Below are 24910 nucleotides of genomic sequence, written 5' to 3'. Positions count from 1 at the left end.
AAGGGAAAATAGCGCTTTCTTGAGGGACAAAACCAAAAAGATAAGGAGAGAAGGTGGACGGGGGCACAGAATAATATATTTAGAGCTGGATGGAACTTTAAGAGAAAGGGAAGAGGGAAAGGGCGGGGCCCCAATAGCTTCTGGAGGGCAGCCTGGTCAGCGACTTGAACAGGTGGCCTTAGCCTCCCACCGGCCATCTCCCGGCAACACCCAGTTGCCGCGGGCAACCGTAGGGACACAATGACCTAGGCAGGAGACCGGGCCATCCCTGCCATTTGGACTCAGATTCAGACCAGGACCGGCAATGGCCCAGAGAGTCGGGACCGGCGCTGATAAACTTACATTCGTTGCACAGGATGAAATCTGGTAACTGCAGAGCCTCAGGGCCCCAGAATCTATCTGCTGACCCCTGCTCCAGTCCGCTCCTCTGTCTCCACCTTCTTTCCCTCCTCCTCACTCCCGCTCCCCAGCTCCGAAATACCCTCACAGCCGTTTGACCGAGGCTCCCCGAATGCTGCCCGAGACCCCGTGACCTCCACTCCCGCAACGAACACTTTGCTTTGAACAGAATCCATACTCTAACCCGGCTGCTAATTCCCACTACCCTATTCCCTCATCCACAATCTCCAAATTCTTTATTCCAGGCTCCTCGACTCTTTCTTCCCTAATCCTAATCCCCCCTCCCCCCTTCATCCTTCCGTATCTTCCCAGCCGTTCGTTTACCAATCTTGTTTCTTTAATCCCTAGTCCCACAATCTCTAAATCTTCATCCTATATTAAACCCCAAACCTCTTTCCTTATCCACAATTCCCTATTCCTTAAACCTGTTGCTTAACCCTTCTTTCTCTAAAGTTTAAATCTTCAAAATCCAAACACATTCCCCAGTTCCCAAACCTCCTTTCTTTCATCCCCCAAACTATTATTTCCCAATTCTCAAGTCCTATTCATCCAATATCTATTTTAAATTCTAGCTTTGACTAGGAAAGAAGAAGAAGCTAAAGGCCAGGTATAAGGGAATCTGGTTGGAAAACTGCCTCCAGAGTATTATTCCTGTAATGAAATGACTAACTTCTGAACTTCCCCGAAAATGCTTTCCCTCATACTTTTACTTCTCACTGATTCATAACTTCATGAAAAATTACCCTGTAGGACTGAAATTGCCAAGATAGACCTTATCCCTGGTTGATTGTTTTTTATTGTAATTAAAATGGATTCAGTAGTTTGGGACTTAGCCTAACATGAAAACATTGTTCTCTTTTTGAGCAATTAAAGAGTTGGGGGTTACCAATGTTTTTAATTCTCTGATGAATTTTAATAATGGCTAAATTTGAGAGGCAGAAATTTCCAGGTGTCTGATATTCCCAATGTTCAGACTTGAAAGTTGCTATGGTTTTTTGGCAGTAGCCACAAATTTATAAATGTCCAGAATCCTTTTTATGACTTTTTTTCTAGTATGTTTCACTACTGAGAAATTTCTATCTACCTGGAGCAATTTTCTCCCTTTACTTTTCCATTCTACTCAATATTAAAGAAAACACAGGCTAGCAAGAGTTGAGTAGTAAGACAAAAACATTGAGGTTATAGGGGTAGTGCTTTTTTATTTTAAAGGATGTATGATTTCATCCACATTGCCTCCTTCCACTGATGAAGATGTAATTTCCTTAGTACCTCATTAATAGAGCTGCTAAGAGAAAAAAAAAAGGACATTACCTGGTAGTCAGCTTTCTGGTGACACAACTCTTCACATATTTGGTTAGGCTAGTTCTCTGAGGTTCAAAATAATCCAATACGTTCCATACTCTAAACTTCATTTCAGTTGAATTTAACAGAGATAACATTCTGCTGTCACCAAAGATGATCAAAATTTTAAAACATGAAATTTGCCAATGTCAAAAAACATCAGAAGATAGGTGTTGCCGAAAAACCGTAAAGGAAACTTTGAGAGGTGTGCTTTCTCTACAAATAATATGGAGAAGAAAGGTTGATAGGAAAAAAAAGAAGCCCCATTTTAAAAATAACCTCTGAACATTTGTTTGATTTTGTTAAAACATTCCAGATATCTCTTGCTCGGAATTTCAAATGGTTCCCTGATCTCTTGGATAATTTTTGTTTTAGTCTTTTTCTAGGTGATTACATTTTATAATCAATGAGGTTCTCGTTAAGGTAACATTCATGGCAGAAATCTGGAAGACTAAATTTCAAAGAGTTCAGAAAAAGGGTAGATAGGATCCCATGGACTAAAATTCCACAGGGGAAGTCAACCATGATAGAAAGAGAAATTGTCAGGAATGAGATTTTGAAAGCACAAAAATAATTCCACTGAGGTTTAAAAAGAGCTGTTTAAAAAGACTGCTTTGAATGCACTCAGAAGAATGTGTGCAAATTAGAATTGAAGAGACAAGATGAAAAGTGAGGGCAGGTAAATCTGAATACAAGTCCTACAAATATAGTGTCAGGAGCTCTAACACTTAGAATAAACTGAGTTTGGCAATGAATGCCAATCTAAAAATAAGAAAGAGGGAGAGAATTTTCAGTCACACTATGGGAAAGAGAGGTGGCTAGGACAATGATAACTGAAAAAAGAGAGCATGCCCATGAGAGGGGTTGAAAGAAACATACCCAAAATTATTAGTAACACATTAATGCTCAAGATAAATGAGATAATAAAAAAGTGCCAGGGCATCTAGGTGGCACAGTAGATAGAACACTGGACTTAAAATCAGGATGACAACTTAGAGAGTTCAAATTCAGCTTCAGGCTTTTATTCGCTGTGTGACCCTGGGAAACGTCACTGAATCCTGTTGGCCTCAGTTTCATCATCTGTAAAATGATCTAGAGAAGGAAATGGCAAACTACACCATTATCTTTTTCAGGAAAACTCCACATGGGAGGACAAAGAGTCAGACATAACTGTAAATGACCAACCCCCCAAAAAAATCCAGATGTCCTTGATGAACCCAAATCATCAGACTCATATAGCCTAGGATAATGAAAACTCTGGCAGATATTGATAGCAGAAACTCCATTAGTGATTTCTGAAAGATCATAAAGAATAGGACCAAAATCAGAAAAGGGTAAATATTGTCCATAATTTGAGAAACATGACTAAGCTAATGAACTTGATGTTTGTTCCTAGAGAAATTCTGTAATAGATTATAAAGGATGGTTAGTGAATATCTAGAAAAGGAAGCTATAGTATTACAACTTCATCAAAAACCAATACTGACAGAGTAACACCATTTCCTTTTTGGAAAAGGTTATTACTGAATGGAACAAAATGATATATTGCATTCATTACTCATTTTGCAAGTGACACAAAAAAACTAGAAGTAACAGCTAACACTCATTGGATTGAAAAGGATAAAGCTCTGCCACAATCTTAAGAGGCTAAAACATTGAGCCAAACCTACAAAGATGAAATTTAGTAGGGTCAAATAAAAAATCTAAGTCTTGGATTTTTCAAAAATCTTTTCTTGCAGTTATAAGAAGTGGGATGGGAAAAATCTGGGCTATTTCATAGAATGAAAACTAAGACAAACAAGTTGTGCTAATTCTTTTCCACATACGGATTCATAACAATTCCCTTTTTTTCCTTTCTTAAGGGTTACCATCTTGGATTAGGCCTTTGTTATTTGTTGCCTGGTCTGTCATCTGCCTCAAGTTTCTCCCCTTTCCAACCCTTAAGTATAGGTCTGACCATGCCATTCCCCTGCTCAATAAAGTGAAATATCTCTCTATTGCCTCTAGGATCAAATATATACAATGCTATTTGACATGTAAAGTCCTTTACAATCTTGCTCCTACCTAGTTTTCTAGACCTATTCCTCTTCGTATACCCTACATTCCAACCAAACTGCTCTACTAGGCTGTTCTTCACATATAGTGCTTCATTTTCCACCTGTGTCTTTGTATGTGTTGTACCCCATAGCTGCCATATGCTCATTTCACACCTTTCCTCCTTAGAATCTTTAGTTTCCTTCAAAGTTCAACTCAAATATCACTTTCTACATGAAGCTTTTTCTGATCTCCTCAGTTAATAGTATTTGTATGTTATATGCATTACATAGATATAATATATACACACATTGATATATATTTTGAAAAATAAATTTACAAAAAATATATTATGTAAACAATGTAATATATAAATACAATGTATGAAAAAAATTTTACACATCTACCTATATGTGTACATATTGCCTTCTCTATTAGAATGTGAGCTTCTTGAGAAGAGGGGCTCTGATTTTTGTCTTTGAATTACCAGTGGCTGGCCCATAGTAGAACTTTAATAAATGCTTTTTTGTTTAATTTATCCAAGTGGCTCTTCTCTGAATGTTTTTCAGCTTATCAATGGCATTTCTAAAATGAGAGGCCCAAAACTGGACATAATACTCTAGATAAGGATTTGTACTGTGCAAGTGCATCCCCAGGCTCAGTTCTGTGGCCTTTTCTCTTTGTCTTCTTCACTTTACTACTTGATGACCTCATCATTTCCTATTGGTTGGATTATCTTCTAGATCTAGACTTTGTCCCAAGCTTTTGTCACAAATTACCAGCTGTCTACTGGATATTTCTCACTGGATGACCACTTAACATTCTAAGCTCAACATTCTAAGCTACAACAAAACTTATAATATTCCCCTCTCACATCCTTTCTTAATTTCTCTATTGCTGTTGAGGGTGGCACTTCCCATAGAGCAGCCTGAATTATTTTAAGTTTCCCAATTTTTCTCAACATAGCTAATCAGTTATCAAGTTGTGTTGATAAAGACTGAGCAGGGCAAAATACAGCAGGATCCTAGACATGAGATGTTTTCTTTTTAGGTGTAGTTTAAGATTGGACTTAGTTTTGGTTTTGAGTTTTGTTGAAGACCTGTTGTACAAGTTAATTTGAAGATAATTTGAGATATTTGTAAAGCACCATGCCTGACACACAGTAGATACTTTATAAATGCTAGTGATTACATTTATTGGGTTTATTACAAAGAGCTGTATTAGCCCACAGAATTCCATGCCATTGAGGTAAAGGAAACACTCTTTGTGTTACCCTGGGCAAGTCACTTAATTGCCATTGCCATCCCTTACCATTCTACTTCCTTGGATCCACTACATAGTATCTAAGACAGAAGATAAAGGTTTAAAAAACACTCCTCAGACAGTTTGCACTCCTAGGATTGCATTCTTCTCAATAATTTTATGAATTAGATAAAAGGCTAACACAGGATGTAGAGTTTCTCATCACTAGAAGTGTTCAAGCAGAAGCAGAATGACCAATTTTCCATGAATTCTGTTGAAGAGATTTTTGCTTAAATAGAATTTAGACCTCTGTTGTCCCTTCTAGTTCTGAAGATCTGTAAAATCTTTGAAATACTTTTTAATAATACCTATTTGTTTTAAATCTCAATTAGCATATATTGAGGACCTGCTTTGCATCGAAATTTTAGCCCCAATCATTAAAACTTGCTATATTTAGTAGTTCTAAACTTTCCTTGAATTTTTCATAATAAAAGGAAAGCCTTCAGAATGAGAGAGGCAACAGTGAACAGCCTATATCTGGAAAATTGAATTCAGTTCTCTGCAAACTTTGACAGTTCAGGAAAACATTGACAAATAAATCATGTCCAGAGGAAGGTGACTAGGATTGTGAAAGGCTCTTATGAAAGGCTCAAAGAAATGATGATTGTGCTTATCCTAGAAAAGTCTGAGTATATGAGCAGATTCTTTAGATATTTGAAGAAAAAGTAGAAGAGAGTTTTTATTTACTTGACTCCAAAATACAACTCCAAGATAGGCTGAAAGTTTCAGTAACACAAGTTTTGACTCATGTAAGGAAAAATATCCTAACAATTAGAAGTGTTCAAAATTAGAATGTTATGCTTCAAGAAGGTAATGGGTTTTCATATCACTGGGGAACTTCAAGCCAAGGCTAGAAAACCAATTGTTGGAATTGCTAATGAGGTGATTATCCTTCAGGTCTTGGATATTCTCTCCTTTCTAGGTTCCATGACTTTCTTCTCTCTTGGTTGACCCATATCCTGTCTGGCCACTTTTTGGCAGTCTTCTCTTTTTGTTTAATATCTATACCCCACACTCTAACTGTGAGTGTCCCTAAAGCTCTTTTTAAGGTCCCCTTTTCATAGTTTATACCCTCCTTCAGGGATCTTAACATCTCCAGGTTCAATTACCATCTTTATAGTCATAACACCTAGATCAGTATCTCTCCTCCAGGCTCATCACAAATCACAAATTGCCTATTGTACATTGTCCAACATTAGATGTCCCATAGATATTCTAGGCTCAACATGTCCAAAAGAATTCATTATCTTTTCCTCCAAGTCCACGCCACTAATTTCCCTGTTTCTGTTGAGGATACTACTATCCTTCCAGATCTCCATGTTCACAAAATTATTTTAGCTTCTTTTTTCCTCATTCCCCAAGTCCAGTCAGCTGCCAAGTTGGGTTGATTCTTCCTACATGTCTCTCAACAACCGTGCTTATCCCTCTATTCACATGGCCACCACCCTACCTCAGATTCTAATCACTTCTCTCCTATGGCAATTGAATTCTAATTGATCTTCCCTCCTCTCATCTCTCTAATTTATCCTCCAATTCTGTTTGGACATGTTAAGCCTGGAATATCTATGGGACATATAATGTTGAACAGTGTCCAATAGGCACTTTGTGATTTGTGACTTGAGCTTAGGAAGTATTGATCTAGGTGTTATCACCATAAAGATGGTAATTGAACCCGAAGATGTTGATAGGATCCCTGAGAGAAGGTATATATGCTGTGAAGAGAAGAGGACCCAAAAGAGAGCTTAAGGGGACACTCACAGGTAACAAAGCAATATTCCTAGAGCAGAGATTGAATTATGTCACTCTCCTGACCAAAAAATTTTAATAGCTCCCTATTGCCTCTCAAATAAAATATGAACTTCTTTGTCATTTAAGGCTCCTCACAAAATGGCTCTAGACTACCTTTCCAGGCTTAGTATATATTTTTCTCTTTTTTGGACACTATGTTCCAAGCAAACTGGTCCTCCTGCTATTCCCTTCCCCCACGTAGCATTCTATCTTTATGTCTTTCTGCAAACACTCCTCCATGCCTGGAATATAGCTCCTTCCTACTCAACTATACCTCTTAAAATCTCTATGGTCCTTTGAGGCTTGGTTCAAATGCTATCTCACTGAAATTTTTTGATTCTCTCATGTGCTAGGGCCTCCACCCCCACACAAAAAAATTAACTTTTTTTTACTGTTTGCATATATTTTGTATTCATTTATTATGTATATGTATTATGACATATTCTGATTTGTGCCTGTTGTTTTTCCCAATAAAATATAAGTTCCTTGAGGAACAACATCATTTTACTTTAGTGTTTATTTAATGTTATTTAGTTTATTTTAGTATTTAGTTTAGAATTTTGTTTAGTGTTTGTATTTCCAACACTTAGCACACTACCTATCACCTAGCAGGAATTTTATAAGTGTTTTTTGAATGAATAAATGAAGGAAAGAACTAAATTAGAAGTTCTCTGAGGAGTCCTTCTAACTCTGAAATCCCGCCATTCTGTAATAACCACTATCTAATTAGGAGTAGAGAGGTAGGTAGAGTGCTATCTCTGGGGTCAGAAAATCTGAGTTCAAGTATGACCTCAGATACCCACTAGCTTTGTGACTCTGGGAAAGTCTTTAACCTCTGTCTCAGTTTCCTTGACTAAAAATGGTGAAAGTAATTGTACCTACCTCCCAGGGTTGTTGTAAGTATTAACAGAGATAATATTTTGTAAAGCATTTAGCACAGTGCCTGGTATTTACTGTGCATTTAAATAAATGTTTCCTTCCTTTTGTCTTGTTAATACTAGCCCATGTTCATTAGGTCACTTTAACTGTCTAAGCTGGGAAATTAATAACCCAGTACAAATTAATAATGTAAGTCAATGATGTAGCACAATGTCATGGGTTGGATTATTTTGTTTTTAATTTGTAAATTTGCTTTCATAACTGAGATTGTTAATTTCAGGAAAAATCGCCTTGAAACTGAATCGAAAGCACGTCAAAACTGGTTTAAGAAATGGGGATTTTTAACAATCCCTATGGAAGAGGTAATAATTAATTTTAAGAGGTGCATGACTATGAAACATTGTTTGCAAGAATGAAATTGTAATCTATCATATACTGACCCAAATAACTATAATCTGTTAGTCTAATTTTAATTGATATTGTGAATAAAATAGCCAGTGTCAGGTAAAGCTAAATAAGATACCATTTCTTTTGAGGGGGAACCCAAAATGAGATTTTGAAAACACAGATCATCAGAAACAAGAAAAACTTTTCATTAACTCTTTTACAGGGTTATTATTATCTTCAGTGGTGTTCTAGAAATGAAGAGGGGAAAATCTGCTTCACAGAAAATAAGCCAGCCTGCACCATGCTATTTATTTTTGATTTATGTTCTATAAAATGAGACTAACAATACCAGAAATTCTTCAGGTTTCAATGATGTAGTGAAAATAGCAGTGGATTAATAACAGTCCACTAGGGTCAGAGTTCAGAGCCTAGTTCTGTTAGTTATAATTGTATGACCTTGGGGAAATTAACTTCAGCTCTCCTGTCCTCTATTTCTTCATCTTTAAACGATGAAGGTGTATTACATGTACTCTAAGGTCTCTTCCAACAGCCTAAGCTTCAGTTTCCATCTCCAAAGTGTGGAGGTTGGACTAGATGGCGTCATAGGTTCCTTTCAATATGTATGATGCTAAGGTGCTTTATAAAACTTAAAATTACTTAAAATGTCAAGGAAGCAGGAGAATATAATGGAAAGCATATTGGATTTGAGATGAGAGGATCTGGATTCAAATCCCCTCTCTACTATTTCCTGTGTGATCTTGAGTCTGTCATTTCCTCTTTTTAGCCCTCAGTTCCTTCATTTGTAAAATGAAGAGGTTGAAATAGACAAACTTTTTAAGGCCCCTTACAGTACTGAATCTATGACTCTCATTTGAAATATTATCATTATTATATTGGTTCAAATTTAGGTTATGTTTTTCTCAAAATTTGACCAAAAGTGAGCAAGTTATATACTTTGGTTATTTTGTATTCAGCATAAATCTATCTGCATATACACACATATAGATATAGATATAGATATATAAATATGCATACACAAAAAAATTTTCCCTTCCAAACATATTTTACTTGAGGGGGAAGAGTATTCTACATTTAGATAGATTAATACGGTAATTTTTATCTTAGTGAAAATGACCCATACTCTATGGTTCTGTTACCCAGAAGTAGTACATAAAAGCAGTCTGTATCTAGGGATATGCTAGAGAGAGCTCTTACCAGCCAAAGCTAATTATTAAACTTTCAAAACTTTCACTGTGGACACTTACACCCCAGAAATGAGCAAATTATAGATCAAGACTTTGTTTTGTTGATTGATTAGATTTAAGAAAGTGATAGAGAAAATGTTAATAGTGCAGATTAAACTTGAAAAATGTGTTACTTACATTTTAAGCAAGTTATTAAATATTTACTAGCACATCACTACCAATATCAATGTTTTCATTCAAATAGAGAATTCAATTAAGATCAATTTGACCAGGTTATTCTGAATTAGCAAAAAAAGTATGAATTGTCTTTAAAAAGAAATTCTGCTTAGAACATCCATGTCCCTTCAGCAACTCAAATTTAGCTGAGGAAGTAGTAATTAAGAAAGGTTGGGGAACCCTAACTTAACCATTGTTTATATCTCTATTATGATTTAGGTTATATAAAGTTCTTTCTTCAAAATAACCCTTATAGGGCAAACAATGCATTTTCACCTCTATTTTACAAACGAAGAAACTGAAATTTAAACAAATGTTAGTAATGAGCTGTGTGACTTTAGGAAAATTCCTCAGCCTCTATGAACTTCATTTTTCTCACTTGTAAAATGAGATCTATGCCATCTAAAGACCCTTCGAGCTGTAAATCTGATAACATGATGCTGTATGGTAATTTCCCCAGTTACATGGCTAAGGAATTCTAGACACCAAGCTTGAGTTAGTCACTCATCACTTATTAAATGATAGACCATAGCTCTAAAGCCCCCTCTTGCCCCAATCCCTACTGAAATCAATAGTGCCACCTCCTGTCCAAAACTACCATGGGTCAGTTTCTGCCCTCAGTAAGTTCATAGTGTTATGGGGGAGACAGCATTCAAATTCATTGCCTTTTCTACTACAAACCAAATACTGCATCATAGTGTTTAAAAAGAGAGTTTGCCTTCTTTGGGGTAAACATTACCCCTATCTTAAATCTTATTTATACTTACTATGTTTTAGGCAAACTCTTCCTTGATAATGCAAATTAATTTTTTAAAATAACCTTTCTCAAGTAATTGGAGATTTGCCATTAACTCTACAAGAGTTGAGGAAGATTTAAAGAGATGTTGGTTTCTCACATGCACACACTCCCCTCAAATCTCAATTTTAAGTTCCACTAAAAATATCAGCAGTTATAGCTAACTCCAGAGTGCAGGATCCTAAATACGAATATAGGTTACAATGCATTCAAATATCATTTTATAGTGGAGAATTTAATAAGGTAAAACACCATCCATTTGCTACTTAAAGGTGATTTGAAGTAGTCTGCACTAAGCAATTACTCCCAGGTTCCATGAGTATTGATGTCATAACTACCATAGTTTCCAATTATTTGGGATTTGGTGCAACAAGTCATGTTTAGCTTCTGTCCTTGGAAGGGGCATGTCTATGTAATGCCAGCTTTTAGACTGTAGTCTTAACAAACTCAGATTTTCAGGTGTGAATGCGTTAGCTCTGAGTTTCGTTTAGGGAATTAAGTTGGGAACAGGTTGGACAGCTTTGTGGGGAAAATAATTCATGCTGAATTCAAATATTCTTTGGTGACCTAGACATTCTGTTTTAGTTACTGAGGAGAGAAGGGGATGTACCTAAGCCTCCGAAGCCCAAGATAGAACTTCCAGCACATTTACGCATCCGGCCTGTGACACCAGTGGAAAAATATATTAAGGTTAGAAAATGGAATTTTCAATACTGTTTTCATAAATAAAAAATGAACCACAATGGAAATCATGTTCATTCTGGATGCAAAAATAAAAATTCAGAGGCTAGAAGACTACATCATTGCACTGAATCTTAATTTAGAACTATGGAAATATCCCTTTCTAGTTTTCAAGACATTGAAGGATGTGCTATATTGTATATCAGAGACATCAAATATTAGAACTAGAAGGGCCTTAAGAATTTAGGGCAGAAGATGTTAACACAGGAAGGGACCTTTGAATATACAAGATAGAATGTCAGGCCAACAAGGATTCAGTCAGTCAATAAATATTAATTAAACATTTATAATGTGCCAAGCACTGTGCTAAGCACTGGGGATATAATAAAAGATAAAAGAAAGTCATTCCTCTCAAGGATCTCATGATCTAATGGGGGAGAAAATATACAAATAACTGTTTAAAAAAGCAATATACAAGATTCATTGAAAATAATCCACAGAGGAAAGGCATTGGAATTAAGAAGAACTGGAAAATGTTTCCTGGAGAAGATGAGTTTTAACTGAGATTTGAGGGAAGCCAGAAGTGATAAGGAAAGAAGAGTATTCCAGGCATGGGGGACAGCCAGTGAAAATGCCAGGGTAAGGAGATTAGATTGCCTTGTCCAAGGCCAGTGTCACTGGATCAAAAAGTATATGCAGGCTGTAAAGTGTAAGAAGACAGCAAAAGTGAGGAGGGAGGGTAGGGTAGGGTAGGATAGGGAGGACAGGGCAGGTTATCAAATGTTTTGAACTCCAAAGGATTATATACTGGATCCTAGAAGTTATAGGAAGTCTATGGAGTTTACTGAGGAGTGAAGTAATCAGACCTGGATCTTAGAATATAGATTAAATTTGGAAGGAAGGAGCAACTAGGTGACTCTGTGATTGAGGGTCAGGTTTAGAGACAGGAGGTTTTGAGTTCAAATTTGGTTTCAGACATTTTCTAGATGTGTGAGACATGGACTTAGACAGGCTTCAGGAGAAAGTGAAGGATAGAAGGGCTTGATATGCTTGCTATGATCCATGAGGTCACAGAGAGTCAGATATGACCAAATAAGTGAGTAGCATTAAAAAAAATCTCCTCCCTCCCTCATCCATTCAAGTGTTGTCTACTTCAGGGTAAACATACCCATTACTTCATGTGGTCTTCATGTGGGAAATCTTCATGTGGAAACATTCGAAGGCTCTTCAACATTCAATTTTCCCTTCTCTAGACCTTTGTAATGTATGGAATCCAGAATTGGACAAAGTACTCCAGATGTGATCCAGTCTGAAATAGAAAGACTATCATCTTCCTGGTTCTACAGATAAAATTCTTCTCTTAATGAAGCCTAACACTGCATTAGTTTTTTTGGCCACTCTAGCGTATCATTAACAAGCTGAGCTTGTTGCAGTACATTATGACCACCTCCCCAGATGTTATACATGCAGACTACTATCTAGGCATGTCTCCACTATGTTACAGTTATGAAGTTGTGTTTTTGAACCTTAAGTGTAACACTTTACATTTATCCCTATTGGCTTTGATCTTATTCAATTCAACCCAGATTTGTAGCCTGTCTTTTTGGATTCCAGTCCTTTCATATCCTTGTGTCGTCTATAAATCTGTCTTCTATATCTTTATCCAAATCACTAATCCAAATATTAAACAGAACAAACTGTACATAGCAAAAGTACACAGTTTCATTTGCAATCTTTTATATTATAACCTAGCTACAATTTATATAGATCTTGAAAGCTTACAAAGTACTTTTCTGAATGTTTTTTCATTTAATCCTCATGATAACCCCATAAAGTAGCTTGGGTTTTTTGTTTGTCTGTTTGTTTTTGTTTTACAGATGAGGAAATTGAAGTGGAGAGATTAAGTGATTTTCTTAGAACTACATAGTGACACAGTTAAGGGTCTGATACAGGATTTGAACTCAGGTCTTCCTGACTTTTCAGTTCAGCACTCTACTCATTGAATTACCTACCTGCTCTTTGAACAATGAAGTATTCAAGTTTGCTGAGTTTATTGTGTCATTAAAGGAAAGATTTTTACATGTTGAACATTTGAGCAAAAAAGATGGAAAAAAGGTTAAATACAATAGGGCCAAGTCAGATCACTGAATATTCCAAAGAGAGACCTCCTTTTTAGTTGAAGGAGAAGCTGTCTATACAAAACATTTTCCCCCAATTTTCTGCTTTCCTTATAATCTTGGCTGCATTACATTTATTTGTACAAAACTTTTTAATTTAATGTAATCAAAATGATCTATTTTACATCTCACAATGCCTTCTATCTCTTGTTCACTAATTCTTCTATCTATAAATCTAATAATGTTCCCTGTTTTTCTAATTTGATTCTGATATGTCGCCTTATGTCTAGGTCATGTGTCCATTTTTATTCTATCTTGGTAAATGGTTTAAGATCTATCAAGTTTATACCAGACTGCTTTCCAGTTTTCCCACTAACTTTTTACCAAATAATGAATTTTTATCCTAAACATCTAAAATATATATGGGAACTTAGCAGATTTATAAGAATATAAGCCATTCTCCAAGTGATAGTCAAAAAGATATGAATAGACAATTTTTACATGAAGAAATCAAAGCTATATATATCAACATATAAAATGATTTAAATCATTATTGCTTTAGAGAAACAGATCAAAACAACTCTGGCATCTCATCTTACATCTAGTAGACTGGCTAAAATGATAGAAAGGCAAAATGACAAATGGAGCGGATGTGGGGGGAAAAAAGGAGACACTAGTAGACAGTTGGTGGGAACTGTAAACTGATCCGATCATTTTGGAGAAAAATTTGGGAATTGTGCCCAAAGAGTTTCAAAACTGAATATACCCTTTGACCTAGCAATATCACTGTTAGGTTTCTTTCTTAAGGTCATCTAGAAAAAAGCAAATGGGCCTATATTTTCTAAAATATTTATAGCAGCTCTCTTTGAGGTGACAAAGGACAGGAATTTGAGAGAGTGCCTTAATTGGGAAATGGCTAAACAAGTTGTGGCAAATGGTTGTGATGAAATACTACTACTACATCATAAGGATATGAATAAGCAAGTTTTTTGAAAACATGGAAACACCTAAATGAAATTATGAAGAATGAAATGAGCAGAGCCAAGGGAGCATTATATACAGCAACAGAGATATTGTTTGAAGAATGACTTGCATATGTCTGCCTCCAGAGAAAGAACTGATAAATAGATATAACTAAGTCATAGTTTTATAAATACACATATCTTTTTTGTCAAGTAATGCTTTCTCTAGAGTGAGGAGGGGAGAAAAGGAAGGAGATTCCTGGGAATTTCAATGTAACAAACAGAAAAGTAAAATTCAAAAATAAAAAATGGACATGTAATAAAAAACATACTCAAGATTACAAAGGAAACCTATTATGATGAAATAAAGTTATCAAAATTTTTAAAAGTTGAAGGAGAAACTTTATACTATTCTTTGGGTTCAAATATTCAAATGATTCCAATTCTACCTAAAGATATTGTCATCTAGCCCACATCTGTCTTCTTATCCATAAGAATAGCAATGAGTTTGTCAAAGCATTTGCTAAAATCTAGGTAAATTATATAGCATTCTTCTCATCTACTACTTTTAACAATCCTGTCCTTCTCAAAAAAAATTAAAACCTTTCATCTGACAGAGAAAGACAATGCCATCTAGAGTCCACCTGCCTTCCTCCAGCTTACTCAGCTACTTAATGGCAAAGCCAGAATTAGAACCTAGCTCTTCTAATTGCCTGGTAGACCTAGGCATAGTATCTAGTGCATGTCCAGGCTTTCCTGTGGCCCTGTCTCATAAATGATGCTATATCACTTAAGGATAGAAAAAATAAAGAGATGCTTTTAAAAAGTGAATAGACTGAAATCTTTTCCCTCACATCACTGTTTGTTTAACCCAATTTTTCACTGCAACCATATAACTTTCCCATCTTTCCAAACAGTTCTGGTTCCTCCTTGAGTTATTCCATGCATGTCTTGTCTGATCTGGAATATTCATCCCTTTTTCTTCCTCTCTATTCAAGTCCTACCAATCCCTCAAGACCTAACTCAAGTCCCACTTCTGTGATGATGATGATAATGATGAAATGATGGTCAATCAGTCAGTAGATATTTATTATAAGCATTCAGAATTCAAAAAGAGGTGAGGGACAGTTCTTGCCCTTGAGAAGTTTATGTTCTAGCAGGGAGGGAACAACATTCAAAGGTATATATAGAAACAAACTATCTATAGGATAAATGGGAAAGAATTAACAGAAGGGAGATACTAGAATCAAGAGAGTTTAGGGAAGACTTCCTGTGGAAGATGATGATAAATTTTTCACAGTGCTTTCAGATATAAAATAGAATTAGTATTAGCTATTGTTTTCTAGAACTTCAGACATAGGTAGCAGATGGAAGATTTTCTCCATACAAAGCTTCAGAGAGCCCTATTGTTGTTCCCTGAGGGGTAAGAAATGGAAAATTGGGAGAAATAGTGTTTGCAACTTTTAATTCAGAATCTGTAATAAAATTTTTATACTTAAAAAAAAAGGAACAAAATACATTGGTTTCTTATGGTAAGCAGCATTGTATAGAGGATAGAGACTGGACTTGGAGTCAGAAAGACCTGAATTTGAATTCCACCTCAGATATTTATTTTGTCACCCTAGTCTAATCATCTAACCTTTCAGGCCTCAGTTTCCTAATCTATAAAATGGGGGAAAGAGGAAGGTTGAATTCAGTGACCTCTAGGATTCCTTCAACCACTAAATCTTTAATACTGTGGTAATGAAAGTGAATTGGGGGGGGGGCAGCTAGGTGGCCCAGTGGATTAAGAGCCAAGCCCAGAGATAGAAAGTCCTGGATTCAAATCAGGCCTCAGACACTTCCTACAAACCCTGACCAAGTCACTTAACCCCCATTTTCTACCCTTACCATTCTTCCACCTTGGGATCAATACACAATATTGATTCCAAGACAGAAGGTAAAGATTTAAAAAAAAAATAAGTGAATCATCATAAGCATTGGACATTTATTTAAACTCTCATCTACAAGCATTATGCTAAGTATTTTTGATTTGAAAATCACTGATCCAGTCTCTAATCTCAGGAGTTTAGGGCTGAGAGTGAAAATTTAAGATATGACTATGATAAAAAAAATAATTAGAAATTGCTAAGTGCATGGGAGAGGTATAAACAATATTTTAAAAAATTGAAAGATAAAGAGAGAGCAACTAGAGGATAATTGGGAGAAATTGGGGAAGGTTTCACAGAAGATGTGGGTCCCTCCCCCACCATAATTTTTTAGAATTTGAAAGATTTAAACCTACAGAGAGAGAGGAGTCTGATTGGGGGTGGGGTTAAGTGAATGAGAAGTGGGAGTTTCAAGAAAAGATCTGATTTGACAAGAAGATAGAGGGCATGAATGGGAGTAGTAGATGATAAGTCTAGAAGGGTAGATTGGAAGAAGATTGTAGACGGGTTTGAATGTCAGACTGAGTTCATATGATGACAATAATCACTGTGATTTTTATGAAAAATGATACAATAACAGATCATTATAGTTGGAAGGTAACTTTAGAGATATTATTTAGTTCAGTTGCTTCATTCTACAGATGATGAATTAGAGGACCAGAAGGGTATAATGATTTCCCCAAAATTACACAACAGCTTAATGGTGGAGCCTGAAGTCATACCTAGGTTTCCCGAATACTCAATCAAATGTCTTTACCATTCTCTTGTACTGGTTCTAGTCAAACTGTTGAAGTCAGTATTAATGAAATAATAATAGCTAAGATTTATATAGTACCTGCTCTGTCAGGCACTGCACTAAGAGCTTTTTACAAATATTTCTAATCTGGATCAAATAACAATCTTTGGAGGTAGGTATTATTCCCATTTTACAGTTGAGGAAACAGAGGCAAATCAAGCTTGTGACTTGCTAAGTGATTAGCTAAGGTCACACAGCAAGTAGTTTCTGAGGAGGAATTTGAACTCAGGTCTTCTTGACTCAAAGCCTCGTTCTATCCTCTGCTTGAGGGCAGAGACTGTAAAATTTCTCTTCTCCAGTACTTAGCACAGTGCCTGGCATGTTGTGAGTATTGAATAAATTCATATTGATTGATTGATGATGGAAAAAGAAAAGGGGAGGAAGATGAGGGAGAGGTACTTGAAACTAGAAAATTTCTGCCTTTCTTTGTTTACCCAGTTCTTATCTCAGTGCTTAGCACATGGTCAACATTTAATAAGTGCATGATGACTTGACAACACATATGCCCAAGAACCTTCCCTCTTACTCTATTGATTTTCTCTCCCCTCTCTATTGCTGAGTGTCAGTCTTCCAAGCACTCACATTTTCTTGTGTGATCTTGATTTATTTTCCAGGTTCAGAATCATCCCAGCTAGAGCTGTTTAGGAGATCTGTGTTGGGTACCCAGAAAAATGCCAAAGCGGGAGGGAGCGACTATTAATCCTCTTTGCATCTGTGGGTAAAAATGACACTGTCTGCTTTTCTGTTAGCAATGGATCATCAGACTGTATCTCTTCCACTGAGGTGGATTAGATTTAATCCCCCCTCCTACTCAATCCTTTCTGGAGTCTGGCTCCTGGTGGCTTCTGCACAGAGGAACATTGGTTTCCCCATTCTGCTGCTCAGTGGGTGGCACTTGTGACCGCCATAATTATCTTTTCAAAGGAAGGGGCTCCACCTAAGTATCACAAACAGTTTCCAGCCTTGGCTAGAGAACAAAGAAGAACAGTCCTGGCAAGAGAACAAACCGAAACATTGTTTTCTCTCCGTGTGTTTCTCTATTGAGTAAGTCCCCAGATGTGAAAGCCATACAGCAAAGAAGCTGTTTTCCTATAGCCCTGGCATTCCAGCCAAACTCAGCCCAGCCCCAAGCAGAGAGCAGGGATGATTTTGCTTGGCTCAGAGTTGAATGTAATATTGCCAATGAAATGGATCAGCTCCTTTACTGCACCATCTTTCTTTCTCATTGAATATGGAATTCAAAGGTCCAACTTTTAAGTGGGGGTTACAGGTCCAGGACCAGTGGCTTTTTTGAAAGTTATTTGCCTTCAAAACTAATATCTTTTTCTAAGCTGCCCCAATAGCAACTCTGGCTCCTTGAGCATCTCTTTGACTGTTTTCTCTTCATGTGAATTTTCTTAGATATTAATTTTAGTACTTGATAGAGAAAATCTATTAAAGGGCAGATTTGTCTTCTCTCTGCAGCAGTTTAAAACAACCTAGACAGCTAACAGGGTTATTACAGGCAGAAATGAAAAAAAATAAGAAAATAAGGATGAGTTCAGTAATCCATAATATATTAAACACCCTTGTCTCTCACTTAACTCTGCTAGATCTAATATTCCTAGTCTGTCTTTGTCTAAATCACCTTGTAATAGCAGAACAGATGATTATGTAAAATTACAATCACAAAAAACCTTTCTAAACATTTACCATCATTTTCCAAAATGCTCAAATCTGTTGATTGAATTGACAAATTGAACCGCGTTCTTTCGTTCCAGATATGATCCTATTTTCTTTGTTTTAATTAGATTCAGTTTTCTTTTATTCCTTGTGGTCTAGACAATGAGGGACATTTTTGTTTGAAGTGTGTGTGCGTATGTGTGTGTGTGTGGGGGGGGGGGGGGGTACTAGAGCCTTTTAATCAAAATAGGAAGGTTTTGCACAGCCAGAATGTCATCTGACACAATTGCAATAGATTTTATAAAGGGCAGCTTGGACACATAAATGTCAAACATTTTATATCAGATTCTTCTTTGTTAATGATGTTATTTTCCTAGCAGAAAAGAATTAAGGACGTTAGTAATTATAAGATAAAAAGTGGTTAATTGATTTTCAAAAATGATGTGAGCAACAGAATGACTCTGATTTTAATGTGCATTTTAAAAGTTCATATTGTTATATCCTCGGTGGATATTCTCCCTTGATGTGTCAGTGTGGTGTGGAGTGTTTCTGGGATCTTTAAGCTATGACAATGTGGCACAGACTCTGGCAGGTCCTTCCTGCCAAGCTAAAAAGGTTTCAGAGAGTACTGGCTCCACTGATGACCTGGATAATCTGCAATCACAAAACCTTACCTGTCAGAGCCTTGGCTTCCTCGTCTATAAACAGGTATAGCATTATTGGCTCTGTCTTCTCCATAAGGCTCTTGGAGGTGTCAAAAAAATCTGAGTTCCATCACTAATTTACCCTGTGACTTTGGGATACTAATTTACCTTCTTGGGCTTAGATTCCTCCTGTGTAAATTAAGCCCACTGGAGCAGCTTAATACCTAACGTCTCTTCCAGCTCTGATATTCTGTGTTCATCATCCTCCAAACCCAACACTTTATCCGCTACACCATTAGCTGCCAATGTTTTGGCTACAGAAATTCTAGCAGATCATATAATTATTTTTTTAACCTTTCTGCCTTAGAATTGACACTAAATATCAATTCCAAGGCAGAAGAGTGGTAAGGGATAGGCAATTTCTATCCAGTGACTTACACAGGGTTAATACAGCAAGGAAGTGTTTCAAGTCATATTTGAATCCAGGACTCCAGTCTATGGAACCACCTGGCTGTCCCAAACCATCTAATTATTAAGACATAAAAGGGCTGTGGCTTCTACCAATGGAAGGCACACCCAAACAAACAAGACCTCAGTTCCTTCAAAAATAGTCAATATTACTTTTTTTTAAGTTCAGTTCCCTACATACTTTCTTTACTTTCCAGTTCTCTTGCTTTTTATTCTTTTCCACACAATTGATTGTACTTGACTACATCCTCATCCTCTCATACAAGGCTCCCTCTTCATGCCTTTGCATGGACTCTTACTTAAACTTCTCCCTTCCCAGCTCCAAATCCCTTTTTCAGGAAGCCATGTCTGATCCTCCCGGCTGTCTTCTATCTCTATTGTACTGTATCCTCTACATATTTATTTGTACTCAGGTCTCCCCCATTAGAATGTAAGCTCCTTGAAGGCAGGAGCTTTTTTTTTCACCTTTTCTTTGTAACCTCTAGCTCTTAGCAGACATGTCATAAGCCCTTAATAAATGGGTCGGAGGTGAATTGTATGCTCCTTCAGGGGTAGGATTTATTTTTTACAGGGAATAGTACAGGGTATATAGTACGTGCTCCATAAATGTTTGCTAAATTGAATATGAATTTGCTAGAAAGATAACTTAAAAGTCCTGTCTGTTTCCATTTCAGGTACTCCCATCACCACCAGTCCCTAAAACTACTCAAGGTTTTATTGGCTGGCGATCCACAATTCCTGGTCTGGAACTTGAGAGAAACTACAAGATTATAAGCTGTAAAGGTGCCTATTCCAAGCAACTGAAGTGGCCCGAGGCAGGCATTTACTAAAGCCAAGAGGCTGTGTACAACCCAGAGTGAGCCATCTGTCTCCTCTAAGGATGTGAGAATCTCGATCACTTTGACATTAATAGGGAGAAGTTAAAATAATGATGAGAGCTGACAAAAACCTGTGATAATTAGGCAGTTAGCATAGGCTAAAAAAAAACTATTCTTTTGAAATCTGACAAAATCTGAATTCACAAAGTCAGGTAGATCTAGTCTGTTCAAAAAAGTATCTTGGTTTTATTCTCTCTATGGTCAATATACCTGTGCCTGAAAAGTGCTTTCTGGTATATGCTTTATACTAAGGGTCAAAACAACTACAGGGAAATGGGAGGGAAACTTGTGTAACTTAAACTTTTTTTTTGTTAAAAATTTGACTCATCAGAATTAAAATAGTCCTTTTCCTTTTTAAATGAAAGAATAAGACATAAAAGTCTCTCCTGCCACTAGAATCAGTGGGTCCAACTTTTATCTTGTTCCATGCTGTTACAAACAATGGGAGTGGGTGGAAAAGGGGGAAGTGGGGAAAAGGACTGGATTTGGACATCAGATGAATCTCAGGGGTTACACCCACTGACAGGTACGAACACAAGCACATACTGATATCCTCTAGAGAAGAAATAGATATCTAAGCCAAATTAAGCTGCTTCGGTGCTGGCATCCCTGGTCAAATTGATACAACCTTCATATAAGTTCCAGGATGTCATAAAAGTGAGTGTGGCCAGAGATTGGTCTCCAAGAAACTTAGAGCAACTCAGCTGTGGTAGTTAAGATTTTCCCCTCCTCTCTTCCTTGGCAGTGTGATGTGTGATGTTATTCTAATGCACAGCCAAAGAAAGTAGTTTGTTTGGTTTGTTTTCCCCTTTCCTCCAGTTTTCCAGTAGAGGTCCTATGATAGGGTTCCAATATTGCTTGGGAGTCAGGACACAAATCTGTCCAAGAGGAGAACTGAAATTTGACCTCAGAGTTTCTGATCCTTCACAACTGAGCTTACTGTCTCATCCCTGGGATAGACTGGGCAGCCATGGGCATCTTTGTGATGGTATGATAAGCAAGGCTCCCATGTCCAAAAGAACCTCCTGCAGCCTCTCTTAGTTGGACGCCAATAACCAGGCTAGGAATGGAATGAATTTTTACAACAGAGTGGACGTATCAAGTTAACAGCTGTGAGACTTTCCATTCCTTTCAGACTTTACTCCATTTTATGGTGTTCTGCTACTATTTTTTTAAATTTGTAGTGATTAATTAAGAAAAAATTTCCTTGGTTATATGATTCATGTTCTTTCTCTCCTCTCCTCCCACCCCCTCCCATAGCCAACAAGCAATTTCACTGGGTTTTACATGTGTCATTGATCAAGACCTAGTTCCATATTATTAATATTTGCATTAGGGTGATCATTTAGAGTCTACATCCCCAATCATATCTCCATCAATCCCTGTGATCAGGCAGTTATTTTTCTTCTGTGTTTCTACTCCCACAATTCTTCCTCTGAATGTGGATACTGTTCTTTCTCATAAGTCCCTCAGAATTGTCCTGGATCATTGCATTGCTGCTAGTAGAGAAGTCCATTACATTTGATTGTACCACGTGTATCACTCTCTGTGTACAATGTTCTCCTGGTTCTGCTCCTTTCACTCTGCACCAATTCTTGGAGGATCCACTTCCCATGGAATTCCTCCAGTTCATTATTTCTTTTAGGACAATAGTATTCCATCACCAACAAATACCACAATTTTTTCAGTCATTCTCCAGTCGAAGGGCATCCCCTCATTTTCCAGTTTTTTGCCACCACAAAGAGTGAAGCTTTTAATATTCTTGTACACGTCTTTTTCCTTATTATCTCTTTGGGGTACAAACCTAGTAGTGCTATGGCTGGATCAAAGGGCAGGCAATCTTCTTAACTCCTTTGGGCATAGTTCCAAATCGCCATCCAGAATGGTTGGTTCAATTCACAACTCCACCAGCGATGCACTAATGTGCGACTTTGCCACATCCCCTCCAGCATTCATTACTTTCCTTTGCTGAAATCTTAGCCAATCTGCTAGGCATGAGGTGATACCTCAGAGTTGTTTTGATTTTCATTTCTCTAATTATGAGAGACTTAGAGCACTATTTCAAGCGCTTATTGATAGTTTTGATTTCTTTATCTGAAAATTGCCTATTCATGTCCCTTGCCCATTTATAAATGTGTTCGGCTACTATTACTGTTGCTTTTATTCATCTTTTCCCAAACTTGCTTATCCTACCACCATTCTCCAAAGGTATATCTTAATCTGCAGAACATTTCAAATTGTCGCTGATATGAGCCTAAAATTTTGACCAGCAGTCAGTGTCACCTCTTCTTTCCTTTTTTTGAATGAAACCGTTTACCAAGTTCACCAAAGCATCCTTCATTTCTATAAGTCTATAAGGTTTAAAGGAGCCACTGAGCACAGGATATGGAGGGCAACTAGGGAGCTCAGTGGTTATAAAGAGCCAGGCCTGGAAATAGGAGGTGCTATGTCGAAGTCTGGCCTCAGATACTTCCTAGCTGTGTAACCCCGGGGAAGTCACTTAACCCTAACTGGCTAGTCTTTACCACTCTTCCAATGACAATATCAATTCTAAGACAGGTTTAAAAAAAAAAGACAGCATATGAAACCAGCACTCAAAATCCAGGTTATATGACTCAGCCATTTATTAAATGCATGTCCTGAAGTAAATCATGTAACATCTCTCAGCCTCAGTCTTCTCATCTAAAAAATGGGGATAATAATAGGTCCTGTCTCAGTGTTAAGGATCAAATGCGATATCTAAAAAATATTTTGTAACCCTAAAGTACTATAGAAATTAGTTTCGTATCCACCTCTCCCTGTCCCCCAAAAAGAGTATAAGTTCTTTGAAGGCAGAAATCAATTTGGGTTTTGCCTTTGTATCCTGAGTAACTAGCATAGATCTTGGCACATAGTAAGAGCTTAATAAAATGTTCATTGAATTAAAGTATATAAATGTAAATTAGTATTATGAAAATAGGCATCACTAATACTTGTTGGATTTCTATTTCACCTTGGATGTTTTCAGTGGACAGTTTTAAAAGGGATTTTTTTTTTAAAAACCTGATCTTGGCCTTATTTAACCATAATCTGTGACTCTGCAATCCAAGGTCCTCCTTGGAAGCAAACAAGGGCCTTTTGCATATGGTACAGGAATTTCTAATTTCACTCAGTACTAAATTTCCCTAATTGCTGAACCCCAACATGCATCTATAAGCTTCCTGACCCTTTTGGGTCATGCATGATTTTCTGGCTTCAGAAATGCCTATATTGGTACATAGTTCCCAATTTCCCTTCTTCCTTTCTGTTGCAACCATAACTTAATACAAAATTCCAGAGGCAGCTGGGTAGCTCAGTCAATTGAGAACCAGACTTAGAGATAAGAGGTCCAGATTCTAATCTTGCCTCAGATACTTCCTTGTGGTGTGACCCTGGGTAAATCACTTAACACCCATTGCCTAACCCTTACTCCACTTCTGTCTCGAAACCTAGACTTAGTATTGATTCTAAGACAGAGAGTAAAGGTTTTTAAAAATATACAATTAAGTAATTAATAACTCATAAAATAATAACATTATTTAATAAATAGATTAATACAATTATTTATTGGTTGAAATATTAATAATGATTAATTACTCAATTGAAAAATACTCATCTGTTCTCCTTTTTCCCCATTTCATACCTACTTGTCACACACTTCAGACCACATACGTGCTCTTTCCAGGATTTCTTTACAAAGGAAAAGAATATATAAATGCAGAAATATTATCCCAATATAAGCCTCTGGTATACTTATTTTCTAAGAGGACCAATGACATCACAGGGTGATAGCTTGACTCTCCAGGAAATTGGATTTACATGAGGCAGAGTTATACAACATCAGCAGCCTCACTCTCTTTCTGCCAGAGGCATCGAAGCCCAGTGACAAGACAAAAGTTATTGGTAGAAAGAGACAAAAGAAATGAAAACTACTCAATCCTGCATTGACTTATTCTCAAGTCTTCTAAACTAGCTTATCTTGCTATAGTTCCCCAAACAAAACATGGCTCCAGATCAATGATCATACTCCCACCTTATGGCTCAGCATCTTCTAGCCCTTCAACACCACTCACTGACCCTCCATTGACTATGGTTTTAGCCACTCAGGTGCCATGGATGGCGCTTGCTTGCATGGTCTACTGCCCCAGAAGACATTCTAAGGCAAACAGGAAGCTTTCTGATTCCTGGCTTGTTTTGGGTGCTTCTCCAACTTTGCTATAACAAGGAGACAAAATAATATAATTATAACATTCTCATATATCATGTTTATATATCATGTTTATATTATGTAATTATATATGATCTATAGTAATAATTATATGATCTATAGTATTAAAGATAGGTGATAATGAATATAACAACTTAGCCAAGTAAATAGTCCTCAGCCCTCACCCATAAAGCAGAAATAA

At 36.9% G+C, this 24910-nt stretch overlaps 1 protein-coding gene across 1 annotated transcript; it reads left to right on the top strand.

Annotated features, from left to right (window-relative positions):
* Window positions 1-226: 226 nt before the first annotated feature.
* On the top strand, window positions 227-20709 carry CIMIP1 (ciliary microtubule inner protein 1). The gene is made up of 4 exons (XM_001377602.4): window positions 227-366; window positions 8024-8105; window positions 10933-11037; window positions 20280-20709. Exons 1-4 carry the CDS (start codon window positions 305-307, stop codon window positions 20433-20435), a joined length of 405 nt encoding a protein of 134 aa, XP_001377639.1. The 5' UTR covers window positions 227-304; the 3' UTR covers window positions 20436-20709.
* The last annotated feature ends 4201 nt before the right edge of the window (window positions 20710-24910 follow it).

Source organism: Monodelphis domestica, chromosome 1 (genome assembly GCF_027887165.1).
Source record: "Monodelphis domestica isolate mMonDom1 chromosome 1, mMonDom1.pri, whole genome shotgun sequence".
Lineage (NCBI taxonomy): Eukaryota > Metazoa > Chordata > Mammalia > Didelphimorphia > Didelphidae > Monodelphis > Monodelphis domestica.
This window is presented reverse-complemented; position numbering and strand designations above follow the sequence as displayed.